Below are 24,893 nucleotides of genomic sequence, written 5' to 3'. Positions count from 1 at the left end.
CAGCTGAAAATATAGCGGGGGATTCCACATACCCCTGAGGGAGATGCCCCCATGATATCTGGGATGACCCCTAAAAATGACTCAATTAAGGGAGTCAGTCCCTTTATTGCCTCTCATGGGAGAGGGTATTGGGGAATGCAAGGGGGGTCCATGTCTGTCCTAACACGTATCCAAACTGGCTCAGCTGACTTTAGTAATCCCACGTCAGTGTTTTTTGTTCCTCATACCCAAGGTGGGACAGCATTTTCCAACTCCCTGGGGAGCATTGCGAAATATGAAGGAGTTTTGGGATTCATTAGAGCCATCAAGGGGATGACAGAGTCATCTGACAGGCTCAAAAGAATGTCTTGGTCAGAGCAATGAATAGTAGCCCAGAGTTTGCACAGCAAATCACATCCCAATAAACTGGTTGGTCCTTGGGTAAGTAGGAAGGCATGTTCCTCAGACAGGGACCCTATGTGTAGGCTTAAAGGTTTGGAAATCTGACAACGAAAAGGATTTCCTTCAATTCCCATAACACGTTAAATTTTGCCACTTTTAGGAAGGTCCAAATCAGTAAGGGTGGAAAGGATGGCTCCTGTGTCTAATAAGCAATCATATTGTTTTCTTCCAATCATCAAAGGAACTAGGGGATCATTGCGGGATAAGGAAAACACTGGGCAACATAACAACGTGGAACCCCCTTCATCCCATCAGTCGTAAAGTCCCCATCCTGCATCATCCTCTGGAAGGGTTGATTAGGCGGTGCCCAAGCTGGACCTTGGCCCTTCTTAAACCTCCTCAAGGTGTTAATTTGTCCCTGGGCTCTCAGTCTACAATGTCTCTTTATGTGCCCTTCTTGATGACAGTAATAACAAATTAAAAGTCCTCTGGACCCCCCTTTACTGGGTCCCACTATACTAACGAACCCTTATCCTCTTCCTCGGCTTCTGCCGACACCAGGCTCTGCTCCCTTCAATACAGCCACCAACGTTCTTATATTTCCTTTTTTTTCTTCCTTCACCCTCTCAGCATTTCGTTGGGCTTCTCACCTGTTAAACACTCTGGTGGCAATAGCCACTATCTGAGAGAGAGAGAGAGAGAGGTATCCCTGCAAATTTTCCACATAATTTAATCTCCACCTTATATATTTTGCAGCCTGGTCTTTAAACAATCCAATCCTCTTATCACTGGCATATTTGCCTCTGCTTCGGGATCTAGACCCCCAAACAACCTAGTAGCTTTCATCAGTCTTTCATAATAGTCTGAGGGGTGTTCATCTGGGCCTTGATGGACAAAAGTTACTTTACTCCAATTAGTAGTCCTCTGCCCAGCCTTCTTAATTCCGTTTAAAGAGGTTAACTTCTGTTGTTCTCCAGCATTGTTGTAATCTCAGTTAGGATCACCCCCAGTTACATCTCCTGCTGTAAGGGCATTCGGTCCTGGGGACGGTGGGGGTAAATCACCTATAGACTCCTGAGCTCGACTGAGCACTTGTTTCCTTTCTTTCAATGTCCTATGTACAGATTCTGGGTCGTCCCTGACCTTTTGGGGTAGTAATCTTCCAATTCAGTAGGTCACTGATAGAGAAAGGAGTGTGGACATAGCGGTTAACAACCTGACCCTCTCCGGTATGAACAGGGTACTGTTTTAAGGGCAATTGAAGTGCCGGAGAGTCCTGTCCTTCTTGTTTAATGAGCTCGAAATTGACATCTCCAGGAACACACTCGGGAGACTAACTCCATGAGCCAGTCAAGGAGTCGGGCAGACTTCGCCTGCGAACGTGGCTTCAAGTATTATAGGCCACTGGTAGATCAGGATACAATGTGGCTCGGGGTCGGGATAGGGTTAGAGGCAGATCCTACACTGGTGCAGAGGTGGTTCCTGGGACCAACCGATTTACCTGAATGGGAAGGGGTTGAGGACTCAGCTGATGGGGGAACAGGTCTATAATCATCTTCCCCTACTCTACACTGCTGGTAAGGAGGAGGTTTAGTTTGTTGTAACATGAGTGCACTCTTTATCTTTGCAAATGGGAGCAGCGCTATAAAACAAATACAGATAATTCATTTGTTCTGGTCTTAAATCTTCCAGGATGGTTCTCAAGGTTTTGAGGCGAAGTCTTCCCCAATTCCTGAGAACACATCCCAGAAGTGTGCCCGCATTGAATTTCCCCTGACAATTTCCCATGTCAGGTCTGACTGACTGACTCCTAAATTTCCTGCTTCAGTTCTCCACCATCCACAGTCAGCCTCTGTTCCTGTCTGGGTAATCTCCTGTCATCGGAAACTTGTTTTTATACTGGGCCGGCACTCTAAAAGTGTTTAACTGCCAGACGGATGTCCCAGTAATTTCACCGAGGCTGTCCCAAGGAAACCGTTGGGTCTAAGACCCCCGTGTACACATAACATAAAACAGAGACAATTTACCCGTCTCCTGATGAGGCCTCTTCCAACGCGATCTGTCTCGTTGCTTCTGGTCCGTCTCTGAGTCCTCCTTATTGTCCCTGCCAGGGGCCAACTCCCAAAGTAAACTCACCTCAGCGCGCACTGGCCCTTCTCGAGGGAGGGGCCCCGGAGCGGTTCCGAGCTGGAGATGTCCCTTCGTGGTCGCCAAAACTGTCATAGAAATTTCTATCCGTTCCAGCTGAGGAATAAGGAGAGACGGACACAGCTAGCCAAGCAAGGAGCCCCGGGAGGGGCGATCCGTTTATTTCAATTGCAATTGGGTTCGAGCTCATAAGTCAGCAAGAACAAAGAAAACACTTACACCAAAGCATTATATGCAGTTGCTCATGATAATCTATCGCTCTATGATTGGCCAAAATTTGCCATCATTACCATACATAATTAGCAAGCTACATGTATCTGCCCCTCTTATGACCCCTTATTCATTTATTTGCCCCCTCCTCCTTGCTTATTTTGCAAATTAAGTGGTTAGCTATCTACAGGACGCAGGCACAGAGAGGTCCATTGTCTCCAGGTTTGGAGTTTGGCAACATTTCCTCTCGAAGGAACTTCCTGAGTTAAGACATAGCTATAGCTGTGCTGTATATCTTCCATGTGTACATGACAAATGTGCCCCCTAGCAGTTAAGCAGAATAATTTTATATCAAAAGTGAAATTTTTTTTGGTTATATAACTGCACTCAAAAACAAAACAATGTAAAACTTTAGAGCCTCCCAGTCCACTCAGTCCTATTTCTTGTTCAGCCAATTGCGAAGACAAACAAGTTTGTTTAAATTTAGGGGAGATAATGCTGCCCTGTTCTTATTGACAGTGTCACCAGAAAGTGAGACCAGTCATTTGCATGGCACTTTTGTAGCCGGCATTGCAAGGTATTTATGTGCCAAATATACTAAACATTCATATGCCTCTTCATGCTTCAGCCACCATTCCAGAGGACAGGCTTCCATGCTGATGACGCTTATTAAAAAAAGCATGCATTAATTAAATTTTGACTGAACTCTTTGGAGGAGAACAGCACTATATGTCTCCTGCTCTGTTTTACCCTCATTCTGCCATGTATTTCCTATTATAGCAGTCTTGGATGATGACCCAGCACGTGTTCATTTTAAGAACACTTTCACTACAGATTTGACAAAACACAAAGACGGTACCAATGTGAGATTTCTACAGCACTCAATCCAAGGTTTAAGAATCCGAAGTGCCTTCCAAAATCTGAGAGGGATGAGGTGTGGAGCATGCGTTCAGAAGGCTTAAAAGAACAACACTCATGGAAACTACGGAACCCGAACCACCAAAAAAGAAAATCAACCTTCTGCTGGTGGCATCCGACTCAGATGATGAGAGTGAACATGCGTCAGTCTGCACTGCTTTGGATTGTTATCGAGAAGAACCCATCATCAGCATGGATACATCTTCTGGAATGGTGGTTGAAGCATGAAGGGACATATGAATCTTTAGCGCATCTGGCACGTAAATATCTTGCAACACCAGCTACAACAGTGCCATGCGAACATCTGTTCTCACTTTCAGGTGACACTGTAAACAAGAAGCAGGCAGCATTAGCTCCTGTAAATGTAAACAAACTTGTTTTGTCTTAGCGATTGGCTGAACAAGAAGTAGGACTGAGTGGACTGGTAGGCTCTAAAGATTTACATTGTTTTGTTTTTGAGTGCAGTTATGTAATAAAGAAAATCTACATTTGTAAGTTGCACTTTCATGATAGAGATTGCATTACAGTACTTGTATAAGATGAGTTGAAAAATACCATTTCTTTTGTTTTTTATAGCACAAATATTTGTAATCAAAAATAAATATAAAGAGCACTGTACACTGGGTTCTGTGTTTGTAATTAAAATAAATATATTTTAAAATGTAGAAAACATCCAAAAATATTTAAATAAATGGTATTCTATTATTTAATCATGCGATTAATTTTTTTAATCACTTGACAGCCCTACTTTATACTTATCTTGTACAAGAGGAACTCTAAGATTAAATTGGATTTGCCATTTTACACCTATTCACCAATAAAATTCCTGATTTTAATGCCCCATCCAGTATGAAAAATGTGGTATATAGCAAACTGTAGCTGCCTCCTGGCATTACTACAAAGCTAGGGAGAGCCTGCTTTTCAGTTTTATACTGTAATAATAATAATAATAATAATAAAAATGTACCTAGATATGGCAGCTTGGATGCATTGCTAAGGCACAACCGCTATTTTGTGGGTAATGATCTTCTTCTTTTCAGTAATAATTTATCACTTTGTTATTAACTGGAACTCACTGTTTTTTAAAAAAAATTAAATCTAATTTAACCTCTGAGTAACCTTATTTTAGAAGAGGTTAGGGTTGAACTTCCCACAGAAAGCATGTGATTTACTGTAAGTAAATGTCACTTAATTGAAAACTTGTTCCTCTTGCTAAATTGCAGGGTTTCAAACCTATAATAGGATGCAGATCTTTAGAATGTCATATTTGTGAATTTGGCTTTGCTGCTGCATTCAAAAAATGGTTGATGGAAAAAATTGCTTATTTCCCCCAAGCAATAATACAAAAAACTCCTATCCAATCACTCTAACCTAATTCACAGATGGAAAATATGCTAAACATTTTAAATAGTAAAATAAATTCCATAGTTCTTTGTAGTGTTTTTCTTCAGAGTGCTTTATAACCACAAGACATTAGCTGTTTGCAATAGATGTAAGCTATTAATTGTAGTACTGTTCTGATCAGTGTCCAATATATTAAACCGAGCATTTTGTATTATTTTTTTCTGTGTAAGTCCAAATAATAAGAAAAGTGCTTCTAAAGGATTTTATTTCTAAAAGTTATTTTTAGGTGATTATTGTCACCTTTTTTGTGGGGCATGTTTAATCCTTGCACGCATCTGATTGATTGAGAATAAGCAGAATAAAACTTTAAGTCCATTTGCTGTGAAATTAAAAAAATTAGAAAGTAAGTCATGCTATTTATTTCATTATTGGTCCAAATTCTAGAAATGGACCACAGTCATTAATCAGACTTGGAATGAGTGTAATTTTACAAATCTGAAGTGTGTTTACAGTTGATGTGCTTGGAATCTAATTACCTATGGGTTTGACTGAATTTATTTAATAGAATTATATGGTTATATATATATAATATATATAACACACACATACAAAATTTAAGTCCAAAAAATCAACATTGAAGTTTAAATAAGCGATATATAAAGAAAAATATCCTTGCTGAAATAAAATACCTCCATTACTAAATGAAATTGTTTCAGCACACATATAAATGTTTTTGCTGATTTTTAATTCTGTTGCAGATGAGACTATCTTCACTAGGTAGAATGCCTATTAAATCCCTTGAGGAAATAAAACAGATGTTCCAGAGGTTGTCAGTCCGAAGGCTGAGTTCATCACCAGTTCCAAGTGCAAAAGAGTCATCATCTGAGAGCCCTAATACTTTTGTGAGCAAACTATCTATTTTCAGAGTGAAGCTGGCTTCACCTGCTATAGAAGGAGTGTCCCAAGCAGTTAATGAACCTCAGGCTACTGATAGCCCACAATGCGCCAAAGTACCTCCACTTGGACCACTAGACAGAGTGGACGTAGCTGCAGGCAGTGAGCACTGTGATGCTGGATCATCTCTTGAACAATCTATAACTAAGCTGTGTTATGAGGCTGAGAGCCCTGATGAAGCTGCACTAGTTCATGCTGCCAAGGCTTACAAATGCACTTTACAGTCTAGGACTCCTGATCAAGTTACTGTGGACCTGGCTGCTTTGGGATCTTTGACATTTCAGCTTTTGCACATTTTGCCTTTTGACTCAGTACGAAAAAGAATGTCAGTAGTAGTTAGACATCCGCTCTCCAACAAAGTGGTGGTGTACACGAAAGGTGCAGACTCGGTCATTATGGATTTGTTGTGGACTGGATCTGCCGGTACGTACAGAACTTTGTCAGCTCTTGGTTTCATCTTTGTATCTCACAAGAGTAATTAGTTGAATAAAAATTTTTTGGAATGACATATAAAAGAAGGTAAATAACTAACAGACCTACCTCAGTCAACAGTTCCCTGGTTCCTGTGCTCCCACAGAAATATCTAGTTATTTATTCCTTAGGTGTGTGACAGGTGCTTTACAGACACCCAAGAAAGATAGGAAAATTGGGGTTCAAGATCTCAATTCAGCAAAATAAATAGACACAGCTGAACTTTAAGCACATATGTACACCCATTGAAGACAATGGGGCTATTGCTGTGCTTACAACAAAGCACCTGCTCAAGTATTGTTCTGAATTTGGACCCCCTATTATGATAGTAACACATCTTATTAATGAACGTATGAAATACACTATATTGGAGTTAGACCATGTCCACTTTTTCTTTATGTCAATAGTTCTGAGTTCTCAGATAGAACTTATAATATTAGATGTTAAAAGAACAGGAGTATTTGTGGCACCTTAGAGACTAACAAATTTATTTGGGCATAAGCTTTCATGGGCTAAGACCCACTTCATCAGATGCATGGAGTGGAAAATACAGTAGGAAGATGTATACAGAGAAAAGATGTGGGTTGCCATACCAACTCTAACGAGACAAAACAATTAAAGTGGACTATTCTCAGCTGGAAGAAAAACCTAATATTAAATGTTGTCACCTGATATATGAACTCTAGCCTGTGTCTGTAGAGTTCTGTGGCACCTTTTACTTGTGCCTGTTTATGTGGCAGACACTTTTGGACTCTGCAACAGGAAACATTGACTTCTGTAGTACAATTTCTTGTTTGCTGTTGCACTATCATGATTAATTTACATGGAATGGAAAACACCAACTGCTTTTTATTGAAGGTCATTGAGGACAAGAAAACATGTCGTCTTAACTATATGAGTCAGTGATAAATATCTGTTTATTGTTGTTGTTGTTGTTATCATTATTTTTATTTTTAATCAAGAAAAAAATTCTGATATATTTTAGATTTGAGAAAACTCAGGGTGGGCATTTTCTAAAAGTGCTGTGTTGCCCTTACTTTTCTCCCATTGAAATCAAAGGGAGTTTTACCATTGATTTAAGTGGGAGAAGAGTTAGCCCAATACAGAGTACTTTTGCAAATCCCACCCTTCGATTTTTGGTCTGATTTGATCTGAAGAGTGTCCTTTTAATCATCTCCCTGCTAACCCCTTGACAGAGCAAGACATCCTGGTACGGTCACCAAACATGTGACCTGAATATGGTTTGCAAATATAAAGATCGATTTAAAAGTTAAAATAATACTAGTTTTATTTTTATTTTTAGACCTCTTTTGAAAGTCTGTCAATAAGTAAATGTCAACAATGCATATTTTACTTCCCTTTTTTTAAAAATTTCAGATGATAAATCAGAAATGGACCAAAAGACGATTAAGGAGAGAACTCAGAAACACTTGGATGATTATGCCAGAAGAGGACTGCGCACATTGTGTATAGCTAAAAAGGTAACTTGTGAAGAGATTTATGATAGTTCATGAAATGACATACTTTCTCTGGAAGGTGAAGTGCTATAGCTCTGAGACATACATCACTACTTCTAAACAAATGCTTGCATATCAGCACTAGAATTTTATTTAATTTTGTGTGATCAAAGAGAGATCAGTAATTTGACCTGTGCTACTGCATAACTTCACTTTTAACAGTCATAGCTGGTGGCATTGGAGGATGTCAGACCGCTTAATGTTTACAACTTTATCCATAAAATTGTGATTAGCAAATAGTTAACCTGGTTTTCTGAGTAAGACATGTGGGAGGTGAGTAGGGTTAGGGAAATGTTCACAAAACATATGAGACTTGCCCAGTTTGGGGGTTCATTACAAATCCCGGTGAACCTGGGCCAATTTTATGGCTTCACTTTCAGACCATGTACAGCTGACAGTGTTGCGTAGTTTGAATGTGAAATGTCATTTTGACGTTTCAGCTGAGTTTCATTTTGGATTCAGAGCTGCCCAGAAATTCAAATTATAGTTCAGCAGTAATGAAAGGGAAAGAAATTTGCCCAAACCTCTCTGTAAACTAAAACCTCAGAGGTTGTATAGCTCAAGCAGTGAGTAGAGCGGAGGCTTTGATCTCTGTGTTTTTTTCCCCCTCTTCCTCCACAGGTGATGAGTGATGCAGAATATGCTGAGTGGTTAAATAGTCATTTTTTAGCAGAAACCAGTATTGACAATAAGGAAGAGCTGCTGCTTGAATCTACCATGAAGCTTGAGACTAAGTTAACACTCCTTGGTAGGTAGAAAACATTATCGCTTGCTGGAAACTGTGTTGTATTAAAAATCTACTTGAATAAATGGATCCATTTTGAAAGGCACTATGCAAAGCTGAATTTGTTTTTAAAGTGGCTTTCTGCAGACTTAGGATTTATGGTTTGTTATTAAATTTCCATAAGTCTCTCTTGTAAGTTTGCAAATACAGGGCCTGATACAAATCCCATTGAAGACAGCTGGAGTCTTTCCAGTGTCTGTAATGGTTTTGAATGAAGCCCAGATGAAGTCTCTCTAGCTTTGCATACACCAGAGCATCTGGGCATTGCCAATGATATTACAAGCCTGTTAGGAGATTGTAGCGTGTCACAGACTCATGCTAAAGTGCATTGCTGGTGTAGCAGCAGCAATGGTGCAGTTAGTGTCCCTAGACCATTTGGTAGTAAAATGTCAGCCACAGCTCTATACTAACACTCCTCCTGGGCTAGTTCACTTTAGCTATGGAAGAACTAGACAAAATCTTCAGTGTAGATGCAGCCAGACTGAGCGGGGAAGGTGGGACAGGCCTCCTCATGCCTGCAGGATGGCAGTCGGTTTGTGGGCTGGGGTAGTGGCTGTGGACAACTGCTTATGCGATGACCTTTGGAAAAAAAGGTCAAAGACTAGATTGTGGTCGTGGGGGGGAAAATAGCCCTTGCTAGAAGCAGAAGAGAGACTTTTTCTGTTGACTTTTTTTTTTTTTTTTTTTTTTTAGTGACATGCTACTACCATGTAAAGAAGGTAACTGTGTCCACCTTTATGCTGTGTGACTTTATATTTTTCCAAGTGGTAGTTGCTTTGCTTCTCGTAAAATAAGGGTCAGATTGTGCAGCGGTGATGAGGGTGTTGGGAGCCTTCTCTCCATAATCCCTTGTGTCCTGTGCATGGGACAGGCACAATAGCAATCCTTGGTACTAGACAAAACAAGGGAATGCTCCCTGCTAGCTAGGGTGACCAGATGTCCCGATTTCATAGGGACAGTCCCGATTTTTGGGTCTTTTTCTTATATAGGTTTCTATTACCCCTGTCCTGATTTTTCACTCTTGCTGTCTGGTCACCCTACTCCTAGCTCTCCTGGGTGTCAGGGAAGGGAGGAGCCAGGATGTGATGGGGGAGGAGCGAGGGTGTGACGTTACCTAGGGTACAAACTGGACTGATGGACAGCTGTGTCCCTTCAATTCTCCAGCCTAGGGTGTCTTTTATACTGCTTTGTTGGTCTGCTCACACACAGCCTCCAGCATGTAAATCACTCCCAATTATACTGTGTGAATGTTATAGCCAGCCACTCATGAATTACACTATAGGGCAACACCAGCAAACTCCCAGTCCTGTAATTTACCCCAGAAATGTGCATTTTGTACTGCCCACCCCTGACCTGGACAACACAATCTCATATAAAGTCTATCACTTTATTAATAGAAAATGATATGCACAAATCTCGTTATCTCAAATGGCGCTTCCCAAACACTTCAGTCCAAACACACTGGTTTAGATAAAACAAATTTATTAACTACACAGAGAGAGATTTTAAGTAACTACAAGTAATGAGGCATACAACTCAGAATTGGCAACAAGGAGATAAAAGGTAAAATGCAACTAACACCTACCTTAAGCTAAGTGAAGACAAAGCAAAGGTCTCTCTCACCACATGTTCCAGCAGTCTTACTGGCTGAGCCTCTTTCAGTCAAGATCTCTCCCACTTGACCTAGTGCTGCTTCCTTTGTTCCTCAGGTGTTGATGATGCCGTATGTAGAGAGTAAGGGAGAGATGATTTGGGACCCTTGCTCTCTTTTCTTGCCCAATAATCCTCTTCAGCTGAGGTGCGGAAGACAAAGTCTGTGTGGACAGGAACCTCAAGCTGTTTCTTTGTTGAAGATGTAGATTTTTGCTCACCCTCTCTTGGCCACTTAATCAGGGTATGGTCCGTTTGATCTAATTGACTCGTGGCTGAGGCACTGACTAGCCTTTTGTCTCTGGAAAACTGGTTTGTGACTGCCCTCCTGAACATGTTGGAACATGTCCCAGCAATATCACACAGTAAAATTCCATAACTTTACATACAATGTTGCTACACGTATTTTACCAGGACAATGATGATCAGCAAATCATGAGTTCTTCTTCGAGTGATTGTTCACGTCCATTACACATTAGGTGTACGCGCGCCGCGTGCACGGACGTCGGAAACTTTTTCCCTTAGCGGCTCCTGGCGGGCTGGCGGGCCCCCCCCTTCCCGCCAGAGCGGCGCCCCGCTCCAGGGTATATATATCCCTGCCAACCCGACCACTCCAGTTCCTTCTTACCGTCCGTGGCGGCGTTGGAACAACTCTGTCTCTCGTCTGAGAGTGTCCCTTAGCAATAGTCAATTAGAGTCTAACAGTTATCAGTTAGTTGTTGTAGTGTTTAGTCAGTAGTTAACAGCTCATTAGAGTACTTAAAGTTCCTGCCGGGGTTGTTTGTTCAGCCCCGGCACCGGCACCGGGCGGTGGGGTATGCCACACGCCCAAGGCTTCAAGGCTTGTGCCACATGCCGTAGGCCCATGCCATTGAGCGACCCCCACGCTTCGTGTCTTCGTTGCCTGGGGGAGGCTCACCAGAAAGAGCGCTGCAAGATCTGTAAGGCTTTTAAGCCCAGAACTAAAAAAGAGAGGGACTTCGGCCTTAAGCAGCTGCTCATGGAGACGGCGTTACAGCCCTCCACTTCGACGGCACCGTCTACCTCCGTGCGGAGTGCCCCTGCCTCGGTGCGAGAACCGGCGCCGGTGGGTCATCCGAAGACCGTGGCACCGACCCAGCGGGGAAATACACGACGCCGATCGTCTTCGCCAGCGAAAGTGAAGGGCCAACCTAAGGCCCGAGGTCGCTCCCCGCACAAGAGGGCGGCACCGGTAAAGACCTCGAGTGCCCCTAAGGCCGATACGGCCCCAACACGGACCCCGGTAGTGGCTCCGGCGCCGAAGGGCCCGTCGAGCCCCGGGATGGGCGCGTCGAGCGAGGAGGAAGGGCTGGAGGAGCTAGTGGAACAGCCCTCCACTCCGGACACGTTTGAGGCAGCTAAGGACCTCATTGCCTTGTCCGTCGAGGCCCCGGCACACGCTGAAGGCGCCCCGCCTATGCTGCCGCGCAGAGGCAAGCCGGCGATGGTGCGCCCATCACGGTCGCCGTCCCGGCACCGTTCCAGGGACCGGTCCCGGTTGAGCTCCGCCTCGGTGGACTCCCGGTTGCCCTCGGCGCAGGAAGCACCTCAGCAGTCGGGCTTCAGCAAACGGTCGGCACCGACTCAGCAACCAAGCATGAGTCGGCACAGCGAAGCATCGGCGGTTCGTTACCCGAGGCCGACCAGCCGTAGCCGTTCCCGGTCCCGAGATCACCGGTACCGGTCCAGGTCGGCAAGGCACCGTTCCAGATCCTGGTCGCGGAGGCGCTACTCCCCAAGACCAGACCGGCACCATCCGACGGCGCCACCGTGGCCTTCCAGATCACCGTCAGTGGTCTCGGGGACTGACTCAGACCGATACGGCGGGTATGCCCATAGGTCACAGGACAACAGGGACTACGGTCAGTCCCAATGGGGCCAGCCGAGCCAATGGCCATTCTGGACACCCTGGGCCTACCACCAACAAGGGCCCCCATCGAGAGCCTCGAGATCCGGGCCATCCCGGTACCGATCCCGCTCCCCGCGGCACCGCCCGCAATCGTATAGGGAGACAACGGTCTCTAGACCACCGGAGCGGGAAGGAGTGGACTCGGCACAGAGTACGGTACTGTCCCAATCCCACGTTGCGGGTCAGGCCACAGAGGAACAATTGGCTGACGCAGGTTTACAGGACAATGAGGATGGGCAGAAGGCCCCGACCTCTTCCTCCTCGCCAGATGAGGCGGTAGCGGGCACACTGGTGTCCGGCCCTCCCCCGATTGACCACCGGGCACACCAAGACCTGCTTCGCCGGGTAGCCCTCAATCTGGGCTTGCAAGCGGAGGAGACTGTAGAGCAGGATGACCCCATGGTCGATATCCTGAGCCCAGAGGGCCCCTCCAGAGTCGCACTCCCCATTATACGGACAGTACAGTCCAACTATAAGACGGTGTGGCAAACACCGGCCTCCAGTGCTCCAACTGCAAAGGGAGTGGAGAGGAAATACTTCGCCCCATCTAGAGGGTTTGACTTCCTCTTTCTGCATCCATCCCCCTGTTCTTTGGTGGTCTCGGCGGTCAATGAAAAGGAGCGGCATGGCCAGCAAGCTCCTGCCCCCAAGGGCAAGGAAGCCAAGAGATTGGACTTGTTCGGGAGAAAAGTCTATTCTTCGGGGGGCCTTCAACTGAGGATCGCCAATCAGCAGGCGATTCTAAACAGGCACAATTTTAACTCTTGGGCATCAGTCGCCAAGTTTAAGGACTCCCTCCCATCTGACGCGCATCAGGAGTTCAAGGCCCTGGTGGATGAGGGAATGGCAGTGGCCAAGACCTCTTTACAGGCCGCGCTAGACTCAGCAGACGCTGCGGCTAGAACAATCGCGTCGGGAGTCGTGATGAGACGTTCGGCGTGGTTGCAGGCTTCAGGTCTCCCGCCGGAGGTGCAGATCACGCTGCAGGACCTCCCGTTTGAAGGTTCGGGCTTGTTTTCCGACCAGACGGATGCCAGGCTACATAGCCTTACGGACTCCCGAGCGACCCTTAAGTCGTTGGGTATGCACACCCCGGTAACGCAGCGTAAGCCCTTTAAACCCCAGCCGCCGCAAAGGCAATACCATCCTCGACCCCGACACGAACCGTACCGCCGTCGAGGCAGGGATAACAGGCGGAGACGTAACAATACGCCTGACCAGGGCCAGAGTCACGGCCAGGGCAAGCCACAGCCAGGAAATAAGCCAGGCTTTTGAAGTTACGCCCGAGGACAGCGTACCATATCCCATTTCGGATCCTCCTCTGTCTTTCAAAGACCGCCTGTCCCATTTCTACCGGGCATGGTCGCGCATAACATCGGACCAATGGGTCCTGCGCACAGTGAAGGCGGGCTATACCCTCCAGTTTTCCTCGCCCCCTCCCTGCCATCCCCCTTCCCCGTTCCTCTTCAGGGACCCTTCTCACGAGCAACTTCTCAAGCAGGAGGTTCAGTCCCTTCTCGCTGCTGGAGCAGTAGAAGAGGTTCCAATAGACCTGAGGGGAAAAGGATTCTACTCCAGATACTTCCTGATCCCCAAGGCAAAAGGAGGCCTCCGTCCTATTTTGGACCTGCGCGATCTAAACAAGTTTCTGATCAAAGCTCGCTTCCGTATGGTCTCCCTGGGAGCTATTATTCCATCCCTGGATCCGGGGGATTGGTATGCTGCCCTCGATACGAAAGACGCCTACTTTCACATCTCAATCAATCCGGCCAACAGACGTTTTCTGCGCTTCGTCGTCGACCAGCGCCACTTCCAGTTTACAGTCCTGCCCTTCGGCCTGGCGTCAGCACCACGAGTGTTCACAAAGTGCATGTCCATGGTAGCAGCCTTCCTTCGAAAGAGAAGGATGCGCGTATTTCCGTACCTGGACGATTGGCTACTCGCGGGCAGGTCGGAGGCCGAGGTCCGGTCTCACGTGATGCTGGCCCTGCAGACGTTCGACAAGCTCGGCCTCCGGGTCAATGTGCCCAAGTCCACGTTAGTCCCCACACAGAGGCTGGACTTCATAGGTGCAACCCTGGACTCGGTAACCGCACAAGCGAGCCTACCAGAGGCACGGTTCAGGTCAATTCACAGAGCCGTAAGCACAGTCCTAATGTTCCCCACGACAACGGCAAGGTGTTGCATGCAGATTCTGGGGCATATGGCAGCTTGCACACACGTGGTCAGACATGCCCGCCTGAGGCTTCAGCCCCTACAGTTGTGGTTCGCCCATACGCACCGCCCCAATAGAGACCCATTGGATCAGGTAGTCACGATCCCAAACCAGGTGCTCGGCTCGCTACGCTGGTGGCTAGATCACCAACAGGTATGCGAAGGGATCCCCTTCGATGCCCCACAGCCCACTCTGACGTTGGTAACAGACGCATCGGACTTGGGTTGGGGGGCACACCTGGGAGAACTGCGGACCCAAGGGCTGTGGTCCAGAGAAGACAAGCTACTTCACATCAATCTGAAGGAGCTAAGAGCGGTTCGCCTCGCCTGTCAGACCTTCCGCGCCACCTTAAAAGGTCACAGCGTGGCAGTCCTGACGGACAACACTACCGCCATGTTCTATATAAACAAGCAGGGCGGGTCATGGTCTTCTCCCCTCTGTCGCGAGGCACTCCAATTATGGAACTTCTGTATAGCCCATGCGATACACCTCATCGCGACGTATCTTCCGGGGATTCAAAACGGCTTAGCAGACCGCCTCAGCCGATCCTACCGAATGCACGAATGGACGTTGAGGCGAGACGTCCTGCATTCGATCTTCCGGAGATGGGGTTTTCCCCGGGTGGATCTATTCGCCACCAGGGACAACAGCCAATGCCCTCAGTTCTGCTCGTTCCAGAACCTCAGCCGGGGGTCATTAGCAGACGCTTTCATGATTCCATGGGGAGGGAGCCTGGGATATGCCTTCCCTCCATTCCCACTCATACACAAGGTTCTCCTCAAAATCCGCAGGGACAGGGCGACGATCATACTTATCGCCCCAGCCTGGCCACGCCAACATTGGTTCACGTCCCTGCTGGAGCTGTCAATAGCCAATCCAATCACCCTCTCCCTCCATCGCGACCTAGTCACGCAAGACAAAGGTCGCCTACTCCACCCGAATCTGTCTTCGCTACATCTCACGGCATGGCATCTCTCTGGCTGAATGATGCAGAGCACAGGTGCTCTCACCAAGTCCAGCAAATCCTCCTTAATAGTCGGAAGCCCTCGACAAGAGTGACCTACCTGGCAAAGTGGAAAAGGTTCTCCCACTGGTGTGAGCCTCAACGCATACAGCCTTTACAAGCCTCGGTTCCGTCGATCCTGGACTACCTTCTGCACCTAAAGAATCAAGGGCTTGCGCCCGCCTCTATTAGGGTTCACTTAGCTGCAATCTCGGCCTTCCATCCGGGAGAGTTGGGAGTGTCCGTGTTCTCCAACCCCACAGTGGCCCGATTTCTCAAGGGGCTGGAAAGGGTGTTTCCCTACTCGCGCCCGCCTGTCCCGACGTGGAGTCTGAACCTAGTCTTAACAAGACTCATGAGTTCCCCCTTTGAGCCCCTAGCCACTTGCTCCCTTACGCACCTCTCGTGGAAGGTGGCGTTTCTCGTGGCCATCACTTCGGCCAGAAGGGTATCGGAATTGAGAGCCCTCTCTTCGGAACCACCCTATACAGTGTTCCATAAGGATAAGGTGCAACTGAGGCCGCACCCCAAATTCCTCCCAAAGGTGGTAACACAGTTTCACGTGGGGCAGGACATTTGCCTACCGGTGTTTTTTCCTAAACCCCATACGGACCCTCACCACCACAGCCTACCTACCCTGGATGTCCGCAGGGCGTTGGCTTTTTACCTGGAACGGACCAGGCCGTTCCGCAGATCGCCCCAGCTGTTTGTTGCTATTGCGGAACGTATGAAAGGCTTGCCTATCTCGGCACAGCGCTTATCGGCATGGATTGTGCATTGTATACGCACTTGTTACGAGCTCGCCAATGTTCCGGCCCCGGAGATCCGGGCCCACTCGACTAGAGCCCAAGCGTCCTCAACGGCCTTCTTGGCGCAAGTCCCTATCCAGGAGATCTGTAAGGCAGCCACCTGGTCGTCGGTGCACACGTTCACAGCCCACTACGCGATCCATCATCAGACCAGAGAGGACGCGATGGTCGGTCGGGCCGTGCTACAGTCAGTTGTATCTTGACTCCTACCCACCTCCAATGGTAAGCTTGGGAATCACCTAATGTGTAATGGACGTGAACAATCACTCGAAGAAGAAAGAACGGTTACTTACCTTCTGTAACTGTTGTTCTTCGAGATGCGTTGTTCACGTCCATTACACTTCCCACCCTCCTTCCCCTCTGTCGGAGTCTCCGGCAAGAAGGAACCGGAGTGGTCGGGTCGGCAGGGATATATATACCCTGGAGCGGGGCGCCGCTCTGGCGGGAAGTGGGGGGCCCGCCGGCCCGACGGGAGCCGCTAAGGGAAAAAGTTTCCGACGTCCGTGCACGCGGCGCGCGTACACCTAATGTGTAATGGATGTGAACAACACATCTCGAAGAACAACAGTTACAGAAGGTAAGTAACCGTTCTTTTCCAAGTGGTAGTTCACAAAGCATATTTTATACACAGTTTATCATAATTCTATGAAAGTGGTGAGCGTAGGGGTACAGACTGTCACACAGGGCCATAGCGCTCATCTGCAAAGCTGGCTGCATAGCGGGGAGTAGGCTCTCTTGAAGCAATGTAGGGGCTCCCCCTGTGCAGTTGTGGAGCTGGCAAAGGGATTGTGCTCCTTGAGGTACAGTCTCTTCTGGAGCTCCCCTTGTGGCAGGGCAGCTCAGCACTTCCTCCAGCCTAGGCAAGAGGGTCAGTGACTAGTGCTAGGTGGGAGGATAGGTGCTTTTTGTCCTGCTTCTCTTCATCCCTTTGCTTGATTAAATAATACCACATGGTGTAGCTGCAGTAAGAGTGAGGGAACTAGTGCTGGGAAATGACAGCAGCTCCATCCTTAAGGTACATCTACACTGCAGCATACTTTTTGGTAGCGTGGATAGTGCATACACCACAAACTCCCTGGCATGGGTATAAAGAGCAGTGTAGACAGTGAGGCACTGGTAAGGTGAGTAGAGTAAAGACACTGCTGAACCCATCATAGCTCTCTACAGCCCAAGCAGTGCTTCCCTGGCTACACTATGGCAAGGAGCAGAGCTGGGTGGGACTCGTTTCCTAACCCCCATGGGGGCTGGCCCAGGCCTCAGTTCTGCCACCCTGAATGTTCCTCCATGCTCCTTAGGGGGGTGCACCCCACAGTTTGGGGACCTCTGTTCTATAGAGAGTCCAGGGAGCAAGAAGATTCCTGCAGGGCCCTGAGTCAATAAGGAGAGAGAGCTCTCCAAGCAGGGAGGCCTGGGAAAGACCCGGATCAAACAAGGAAGAAGCTGAGGAATAGCCCCAGAGAGGGCAGAAGGTTCTGTTTTTGTATGAAAATCTTTTTTGGACTGTTATATGGAACAACTGTGACCCTAGAAGGGGTGGACTAAAGACTGTGACCCAGTTGGAGGGCCGAGTTAGAGAGAAACCACCACAGTGCTGCAGTGGCTTTCAGCAGGGGACACTAGTATGGCGAGAGAGCTGCGATGCCATGCCTGGCCACAAGGGAGTGCCTAGTGGTGAGTGGACATGGGAGCTGACAGCTCCCCGCTGCAGGAGCCTTTCCCTGCTGCCTCCCTTCCTGTGAGAGCCTTTCACTGACGTGTAGCTACACACTGCAGTGTGGCTGCAGCCTGCTTTTCCCTGCAGCATGTAGCTACGCACCAGATAGACTCACCGCGGCAAGTAGTGTGCAGTGTAGAAGTAGCATTAGAGGACGAAGAGCGAACAGGTGGAGTCAATCCAGTTACTATCAAGGTCACAAACAGAGGCTTGAGATGGTCCATAGTCCCTGGTTGAAGAAATGCCATAGAGAAGGGTGGAGTCCATGCTGATGTACAGGGAGTCCCAGTCCTTTGGCGTACCAGGTGATGGGGCCCCACAGTTACAAAATTAAATCACTTTATTAAAATCTCTATTGAAATAAAATGTAATTTCCAGTAAGAATATCCTTTCTGTGCCATAGGGGGTGTTTGTTTCTTTATGGTGCTGCACTGTGCACAAAGCTGGGTCCCAGTAGTATATACTTCTAATCTGCCCTAGATTAGATGGAGAAGGAAGCAATATTGCAGCAGGGCTGTATTAAGACAATGTACTCTCCCAACCCTGAAGATAATTTTTTGTTCCTCTCGCCTGCCAGCTGAGTCTGAGTGAAATGACTTCCAACCACTGAAAGAGCAGGGGTCTTGAAGGCATTGTCTCCGAGTGCGTAGTTGGCCGCTGGCCAATCAGCTGTGTGGCAGCTGCTTGATGAAACAGCAGAAGCAAGGGTTTATCTGACCATAGGACCCATGTCCCCATTACCCTATCTCAGTCTTCCGCTGCATTGCAGTTCATTGTCTATCAGAACTGGGCACTAGGAAGGAAAGACAAGTCCGTACAGTGAATGCTTTTTCTTTCAACCATGCAGTCACAGATAGGTTTGCTCTGTCATTGTGGAGTGAAAGCCAGTAAATTATGGTTCTACCCAACCACTCTGGCATGTGGGGGGTCTTTGCTTAGTTTTACAACTTAGTTCCCATTGCGGGAATCTCTTATGCCACAGATATCCTGCAAGTCAAACCGTATCTGCAAGTTACAACACAGTTCTATTTTGTAGTGTGGACAGGACATAAAACATGTCCCTGCGCCTTGCTGATTCAGGGACATGAGTGTGTTTCTGAGCTGTTCAGATACACTGCCTTGTGAGTTGTCCCTGACACGGTTCTGTCTGTTGTTAAGACTGGGTGTTAGACAGTAGCATTGTGCTAAAATCCCAGACAATCTTTCAACTTGAAATCTGCCAGTATTGTGCTAAAATGCCACATGAAAGTTCTCAGTCTTGCAAGGCTTATCAATGGACAGAGGACTAAAAGTTGTGGGGAGAGAGAATGGAAAATTAAGTTTGGAGGAGCAACAAGAGGAGAAACAGCGGGAGAATCTGTTCAGCATCTTAGATGTCTATACACAAATACAAGCAGTTTGGGGAAGAAATAGGAAGAACTGAAAGTATTAGTACATAAACTAGATTATGACTTAATTGGAATTACACAGGTTTGGAATATTGGTATAGAGGGGTCTAGTTTGTCCAGGAAGAACAAGAAGGGAAAAAGGGGAGGAGAAGTTTCATTGTACATTAAGAATGTACACATTTGTTCTGAGCTCCAGAAGAGTTGAAAGCCTCTAGGTGAAGATAAAAGGGGGAAGGAAACGGGTGATGTCACAGTAAGAGTCTACTATAGATCACCAAATCACGAGAAGGTGGTGAATGAGCTATTTCTGGAACAACAGAAATAACCAAAACACAAGACCTGGTATTAATGGGGGACTTTAACTACCCAGACATATGCAGGAAAAATAATAAGGCAAAATGCAAAATGTCCAATAAGTTCTTGGAATGTGTTGGGGACAATTTTTTGTTTCAGAAGGGGGGGGGGGGGGGCAGATATTTTAGACTTGATTCTAACTAATAGGGCGGAATTGGATTTGAATCTGAAAGTTGAAGGCAACTTGGGTGAAAGGAATCATGAAATGATAGATTTCATGGTTCTAAGGAAAGGAGGGTGTGAGAGCAACAGAATAGGGACAGTAAAATTAACAGATCAGGCTTTAACAAACTAAGAGAACTAGTAGGAAGGTCCTATAGGTAGAAAATCTAAGGGGAAAAAGTAGCTCAAGAGAGCTGGTAGTTTCTAAAAGTTAATATTTAGGGTGCAACAGAAGACTATCCTAATGCAAAGGATAGATAGGAAGACTAGTACAAGGCCAATGTGGCTGCATCAGGACCACTTTAATGACCTGAATTAAAAAAAAAATCCTGCAGTGAGTGGAAACATGGACAAATTGCTAAGGATCAGTACAAAAGAATAGCATGAGCGTGTGGGGACAAAGTCAGAAAGGCTAAGGCTTGAAATAAGTTATGATTGGAGAATGACATAAGAGAGACTGAGAAAAGAGGTTCTATAAATACATTAGGAACAAGAGCAAGCAGAAGGCTGAAGTGTTTAATGCCCATTTTGCTTTAGTCTTCACTAAAAAGTTAATTGTTTCCACATACTTAACACAATTAATATTCACAACAAGGGGGAAGTAGTGTAAGCCAGGATAAGGAAAGAACAGATTATGGAATATTTAGATAAATTATTTAAGTTGGCAGCACCTGAAGAAATTCACCATAGGGTACTTTAGGAAGTAGCTGAAGCAATCTCAGAACCATCAGCAATTATCTTCAAGAACTCATGGAGGATGGGTGAGGTCCCAGAGGACTGGAGAAAGGCAAACATGGTACTTTGCCCTTAAAAAGGGGGAATGAAGAGGACCCAGGGAATTAGGCACAATCAGCCTAACTTCAATATCTGGAAAGATACTGGAACAAATTGTTTAACTATCAATTTGTAAACACTGAGAGGATAATAGGGTGTTAAGGAATAGCCACCATCATGGATATGTAAAAAAACAAATAATGCAAACCAACCTAATTTCCTCCTTTGACAGGGTTACTGGCCTAGTGGATAGAGGGGAAGCAGTAGACCTGATGTATCTTGATTTTTAGTAAGGCATTTACCAGTCCCATATGACATTCTCATAAGCAAACTAGGGAAATGTGGTCTCTAGATGAAATTACTATAAAATGGGTGCAAAACTGGTTGAAAAAATGTACTTGGTATTCCCTTTAATTTTCCCCACCCATGTGAGGAATGAATTTTGTTATGTGCACCAATATGGAGGTGGTGTGTGACATGTCACCTTCACATTGGTGCACATAACAAAATTCATGTGGTGGGGGTGGGGCTGAGGGGTTCAGAATGTGGGAGGGGGCCAGAGGGTTGGGTGCAGGGGGTGAGGGCTCTGGTTGGGGATGATAGGTTTGGGGCGCAGGTGGGGGCTCCAGGACTACGGCGGGGAGAGAGCTCTCTCCTCACAGCAGCACCTGGGTGGGGGGGGAGGTGACTCTCGCCTCGGCTGCACCTGGGGCCGGATCCAGCCTCAAACTGAGTTGCGGTTGGGGGAGGGGCGCCCCTCCCATGGCAGGTTGGGGGCTGGACTAGGTCAGGGGAGGGTTGCCCCTCCCCCAGCCACGGCAGGTCCCCGGGCAGGTTCTCCGAGCACCTGCGCAGCGCTAAATAGGCTGCTGCATGGCTGCACTGCTTACAGGGAATTTAGCTCACAGACTAAGTATCAATAATGGTTTTGTGGGAACCTTGGAGGTTGTATCTAGTGGGGGCCTGCCAAAGATCTCTCCTGGATCCAGTACAACATAAGAACGGCCATACTGGGTCACACCAAAGGTCCATCAAGCCCAGTATCCTGTCCTCTGACAGTGGCCAATGGCAGGTGCCCCAAAGGGAATTAACAGACAGGTTATCATCTAGTGATCCATGCCCTGTCACCCAATCCCAGCTTCTGGCAACGGAGACTAGGGACACCATTCCTGCCCATCCTGGCTAATAGCCATTGATGGATCTATCCTCCATGAATCTATCTAGCTCCCTTTTGAACCCTGTTATAGTATCGGCCTTCACAACACCCTCTGGCAAGGAGTTCCAGAGGCTGACAGTGCGTTGCGTGAAAAAATAGTTTCTTGTGTTTGTTTTAAACCTGCTACCTATTAATTTCATTTGGTGGCCCCTTGTTCTTGTATTATAAGGAGGAGTAAATAACACTTATGATTTTATAGACCTCTATCATATCCCCCCTTAGTCGCCTCTTTTCCAAGCTGAAAAGTCCCAGTCTTATTAATCTCTCCTCATACGGAAGTTGTTCTATTCCCCTAATCATTTTTGTTGTCCTTTTCTGAACCTTTTCCAATTCCAGTACCATTCAATATTTTCATTAATGACTTGGATAGTGGAGTGGAGAGTATGCTTATAACATTTGTGGATGACACCAAGCTGAGAGGGGTTGCTAGCACTTTGGAGGACAGGATTAGAATTCAAAACTACCTTGATAGATTGCAAGCAGATTCAAATACACAACTACAAAATGGGGACTAACCGGCTAGGCAGTAGTACCGGAGAAAAAAGATCTAGGGGTTTTAGTGGGTCACAAATAGAATATGAGCCAACGGTGTGATGCAGTTGTGAAAAGGCTGATGTCATTCTGGGGTGTATTAACAGGAGTGTTGTATGTAAGATGTGGGAGGTAATTGTCCTGCTGTACTCGGTACTGGGTGAGTCCCCAGCTGGAGTAGTATGTCCAGTTCTGGGTCCCACACTTTAGGAAAGATGTGGACAAATTGGAGAGCAACAAAAATTATAAAAGGTTTAGAAAACCTGACCTGTGAGGAAAGAGTAAAAAAACTTGGTGTTTTTAGCCTTAAGAAAAGGAGACTGAAGGGGGACATGACGATCATCTTCAGATCAGTTAAGGGGTGTTGAAAGAGGATGGTGATCAGGTGTTCTTCCTGCCCATTTGAAGGTAGGATAGAAAGTAATTAGCTTAGTCTGCAGCAAGGGAAGTTTTGGTTAGATATTAGGAAAACCTTTCTAATTATAAGGCTAGTTAAGCACTGGAATAGATTTCCAAGGAAGGCTGTGGAATCCCCGTGACTGGAGGTTTTTAAGGACAGGTTAGGCAAACACCTGTCAGGGATTGTTTAAGTATATTTGGTGCTGCCTCATCATGGGGAGCTGCGCTAAATGAACTTTCAGGTCCCTTCCAGCCCTAAATTTCTATGACTCAATGACTAATTAGAATTTTCCATGTTTATTTGTTTTGACTTTTTAATTTTTGCTTGAATCCACGTGCTTTTTATCGCAGGTGCCACTGGGATTGAGGATCGCCTGCAGGAGGGTGTTTCAGACACTATAGAGGCACTGCGAAAAGCTGGAATCAAAATTTGGATGCTGACAGGAGATAAACAAGAGACTGCTGTCAATATCGCGTATGCTTGCAGGTTATTGGAGCCAGATGACAAAATCTTCACCCTCAAATCGCTAAGTAAAGTGAGTGGAAAATGAGATTGCCCTCCTTGTCGCCCCACAAACAATTTTTTGCCAGAAATGATGGTCAGACTATACTAGAAGCGTTGTTTTAAAAAAAAAAAAATTAAAAAATTACACATTTTCTAAAATGTCGTTTGTATACAGAAAAACTGAGGGTCTTTTCCCCCCATCCTGTGCATAAAGTATATTTTACACTTGTCTTACAGAAACCTGTTTCTAAATACAACCCCTAAATGCTTGTTAAGTATTTAAATTGACTGCAGTGTCTCACTTCTCTTTGTATTAGGAAAAGATGTTGATACAATGTACATGTTTATAAATGTTTGCAGAAAGCTAGACCTTGAAGTATACTAGGAATTTAGGGGGGCGGGGATAACTTAGGCCTGGTCCCCACTAAGCCCCCACTTCGGACTAAGGTACGCAAATTCAGCTACGTTAATAACGTGGCTGAATTCGAAGTACCTTAGTCCGAACTTATCGTGGGTCCAGACACGGCAGGGAGGCTCCCCCGTCGATGCTGCGTACTCCTCTCGCCGAGCTGGAGTACCGGCGTTGACGACGAGCACTTCCGAGATCGATTTATCGCGTCTTAACCAGACGCGATAAATCGATCCCAGAACATCGATTGCCTGCCGCCGGACCCTCCGGTAAGTGTAGACGTACCTTAGTGATTTGAGCACCGGCTTGCTAAAGCTAGGGTTGTGAGTTCAATCCTTGAGGGGGCCATTTAGGGATCTGGGGCAAAATCAGTACTTGGTCCTGCTAGTGAAGGTAGGGGATTGGACTCAATGACCTCTCAAGGTCCCTTCCAGTTCTATGAGATAGGTATATTTCCAATATAGTCACTGATCAAAGAATTATTGACACAGAAATTGTTAAATTTAATTTTTTGCTGCTCTGTGTCATATTTTCCCTCAGCCCTGCCTGATTAGCATTAATACACAAGGAATTATCTCATTAAAGTGGTATTACACACAGATCCAGAGCATTAATCTGCTTGTATTTTTTAATGGAGAAAATGTTTTTTTCCTTCTCCTTTTGAAAATAGTTCAGTCATTTGGTAAATAAAACAGTGTTCAAATTTGCAACTGCAGTGGGAGTCAAAATCAGTCTTGCTTGATAATTGTGACATCTGCTGGATGTTTATAACTAATTGCATTTTGATTCTGTTTTGTGAGCTATTTAAGATAGAATTTTAAAGAAAAAAATGGCTAGTCATTATCCAGATTAAGTGACCTGCAAAAATAGTATTGCAGTTGAGGGTAAACATGGGCACACAGAGTTTACCTACTTCTCCTTGGGGAAATAAGGAGTTTAGTTAAAGTTTAGTTTAGATTGGTTTACCCACGTCTTTTTTTACTGCTATACCGCTGCTTGCTCAATACATGTGTGTGGGGAGGACTGGGCATGTGATAACCTTTTGTTCTTTATGATTTTTAAAGAATGTGTTTTAAGAGGGGGGTGTGCTTGCTTGCTTGTTTTGCT

At 46.2% G+C, this 24,893-nt stretch overlaps 1 protein-coding gene across 8 annotated transcripts in view; it reads left to right on the top strand.

The window, feature by feature from the left end:
• The window catches only part of ATP10D (ATPase phospholipid transporting 10D (putative)), a 101,937-nt gene that overhangs the window by 66,144 nt on the left and 10,900 nt on the right, over positions 1 to 24,893 (top strand). For all 8 annotated transcript variants that reach the window (XM_034771348.1, XM_034771350.1, XM_034771344.1 and 5 more), the window contains 4 exons: positions 5,760 to 6,378; positions 7,804 to 7,907; positions 8,565 to 8,691; positions 23,224 to 23,408. In XM_034771348.1, the coding sequence (XP_034627239.1) occupies positions 5,760 to 6,378; positions 7,804 to 7,907; positions 8,565 to 8,691; positions 23,224 to 23,408 (1,035 nt within the window). The remainder of the gene's footprint in view (positions 1 to 5,759; positions 6,379 to 7,803; positions 7,908 to 8,564; positions 8,692 to 23,223; positions 23,409 to 24,893) is intronic.

Source organism: Trachemys scripta, chromosome 5 (genome assembly GCF_013100865.1).
Source record: "Trachemys scripta elegans isolate TJP31775 chromosome 5, CAS_Tse_1.0, whole genome shotgun sequence".
In the NCBI taxonomy this organism is placed as follows: Eukaryota; Metazoa; Chordata; order Testudines; family Emydidae; genus Trachemys; species Trachemys scripta.
The sequence above is the reverse complement of the archived record's forward strand: the minus strand, read 5'-3'. Positions and strand labels throughout refer to the sequence as shown.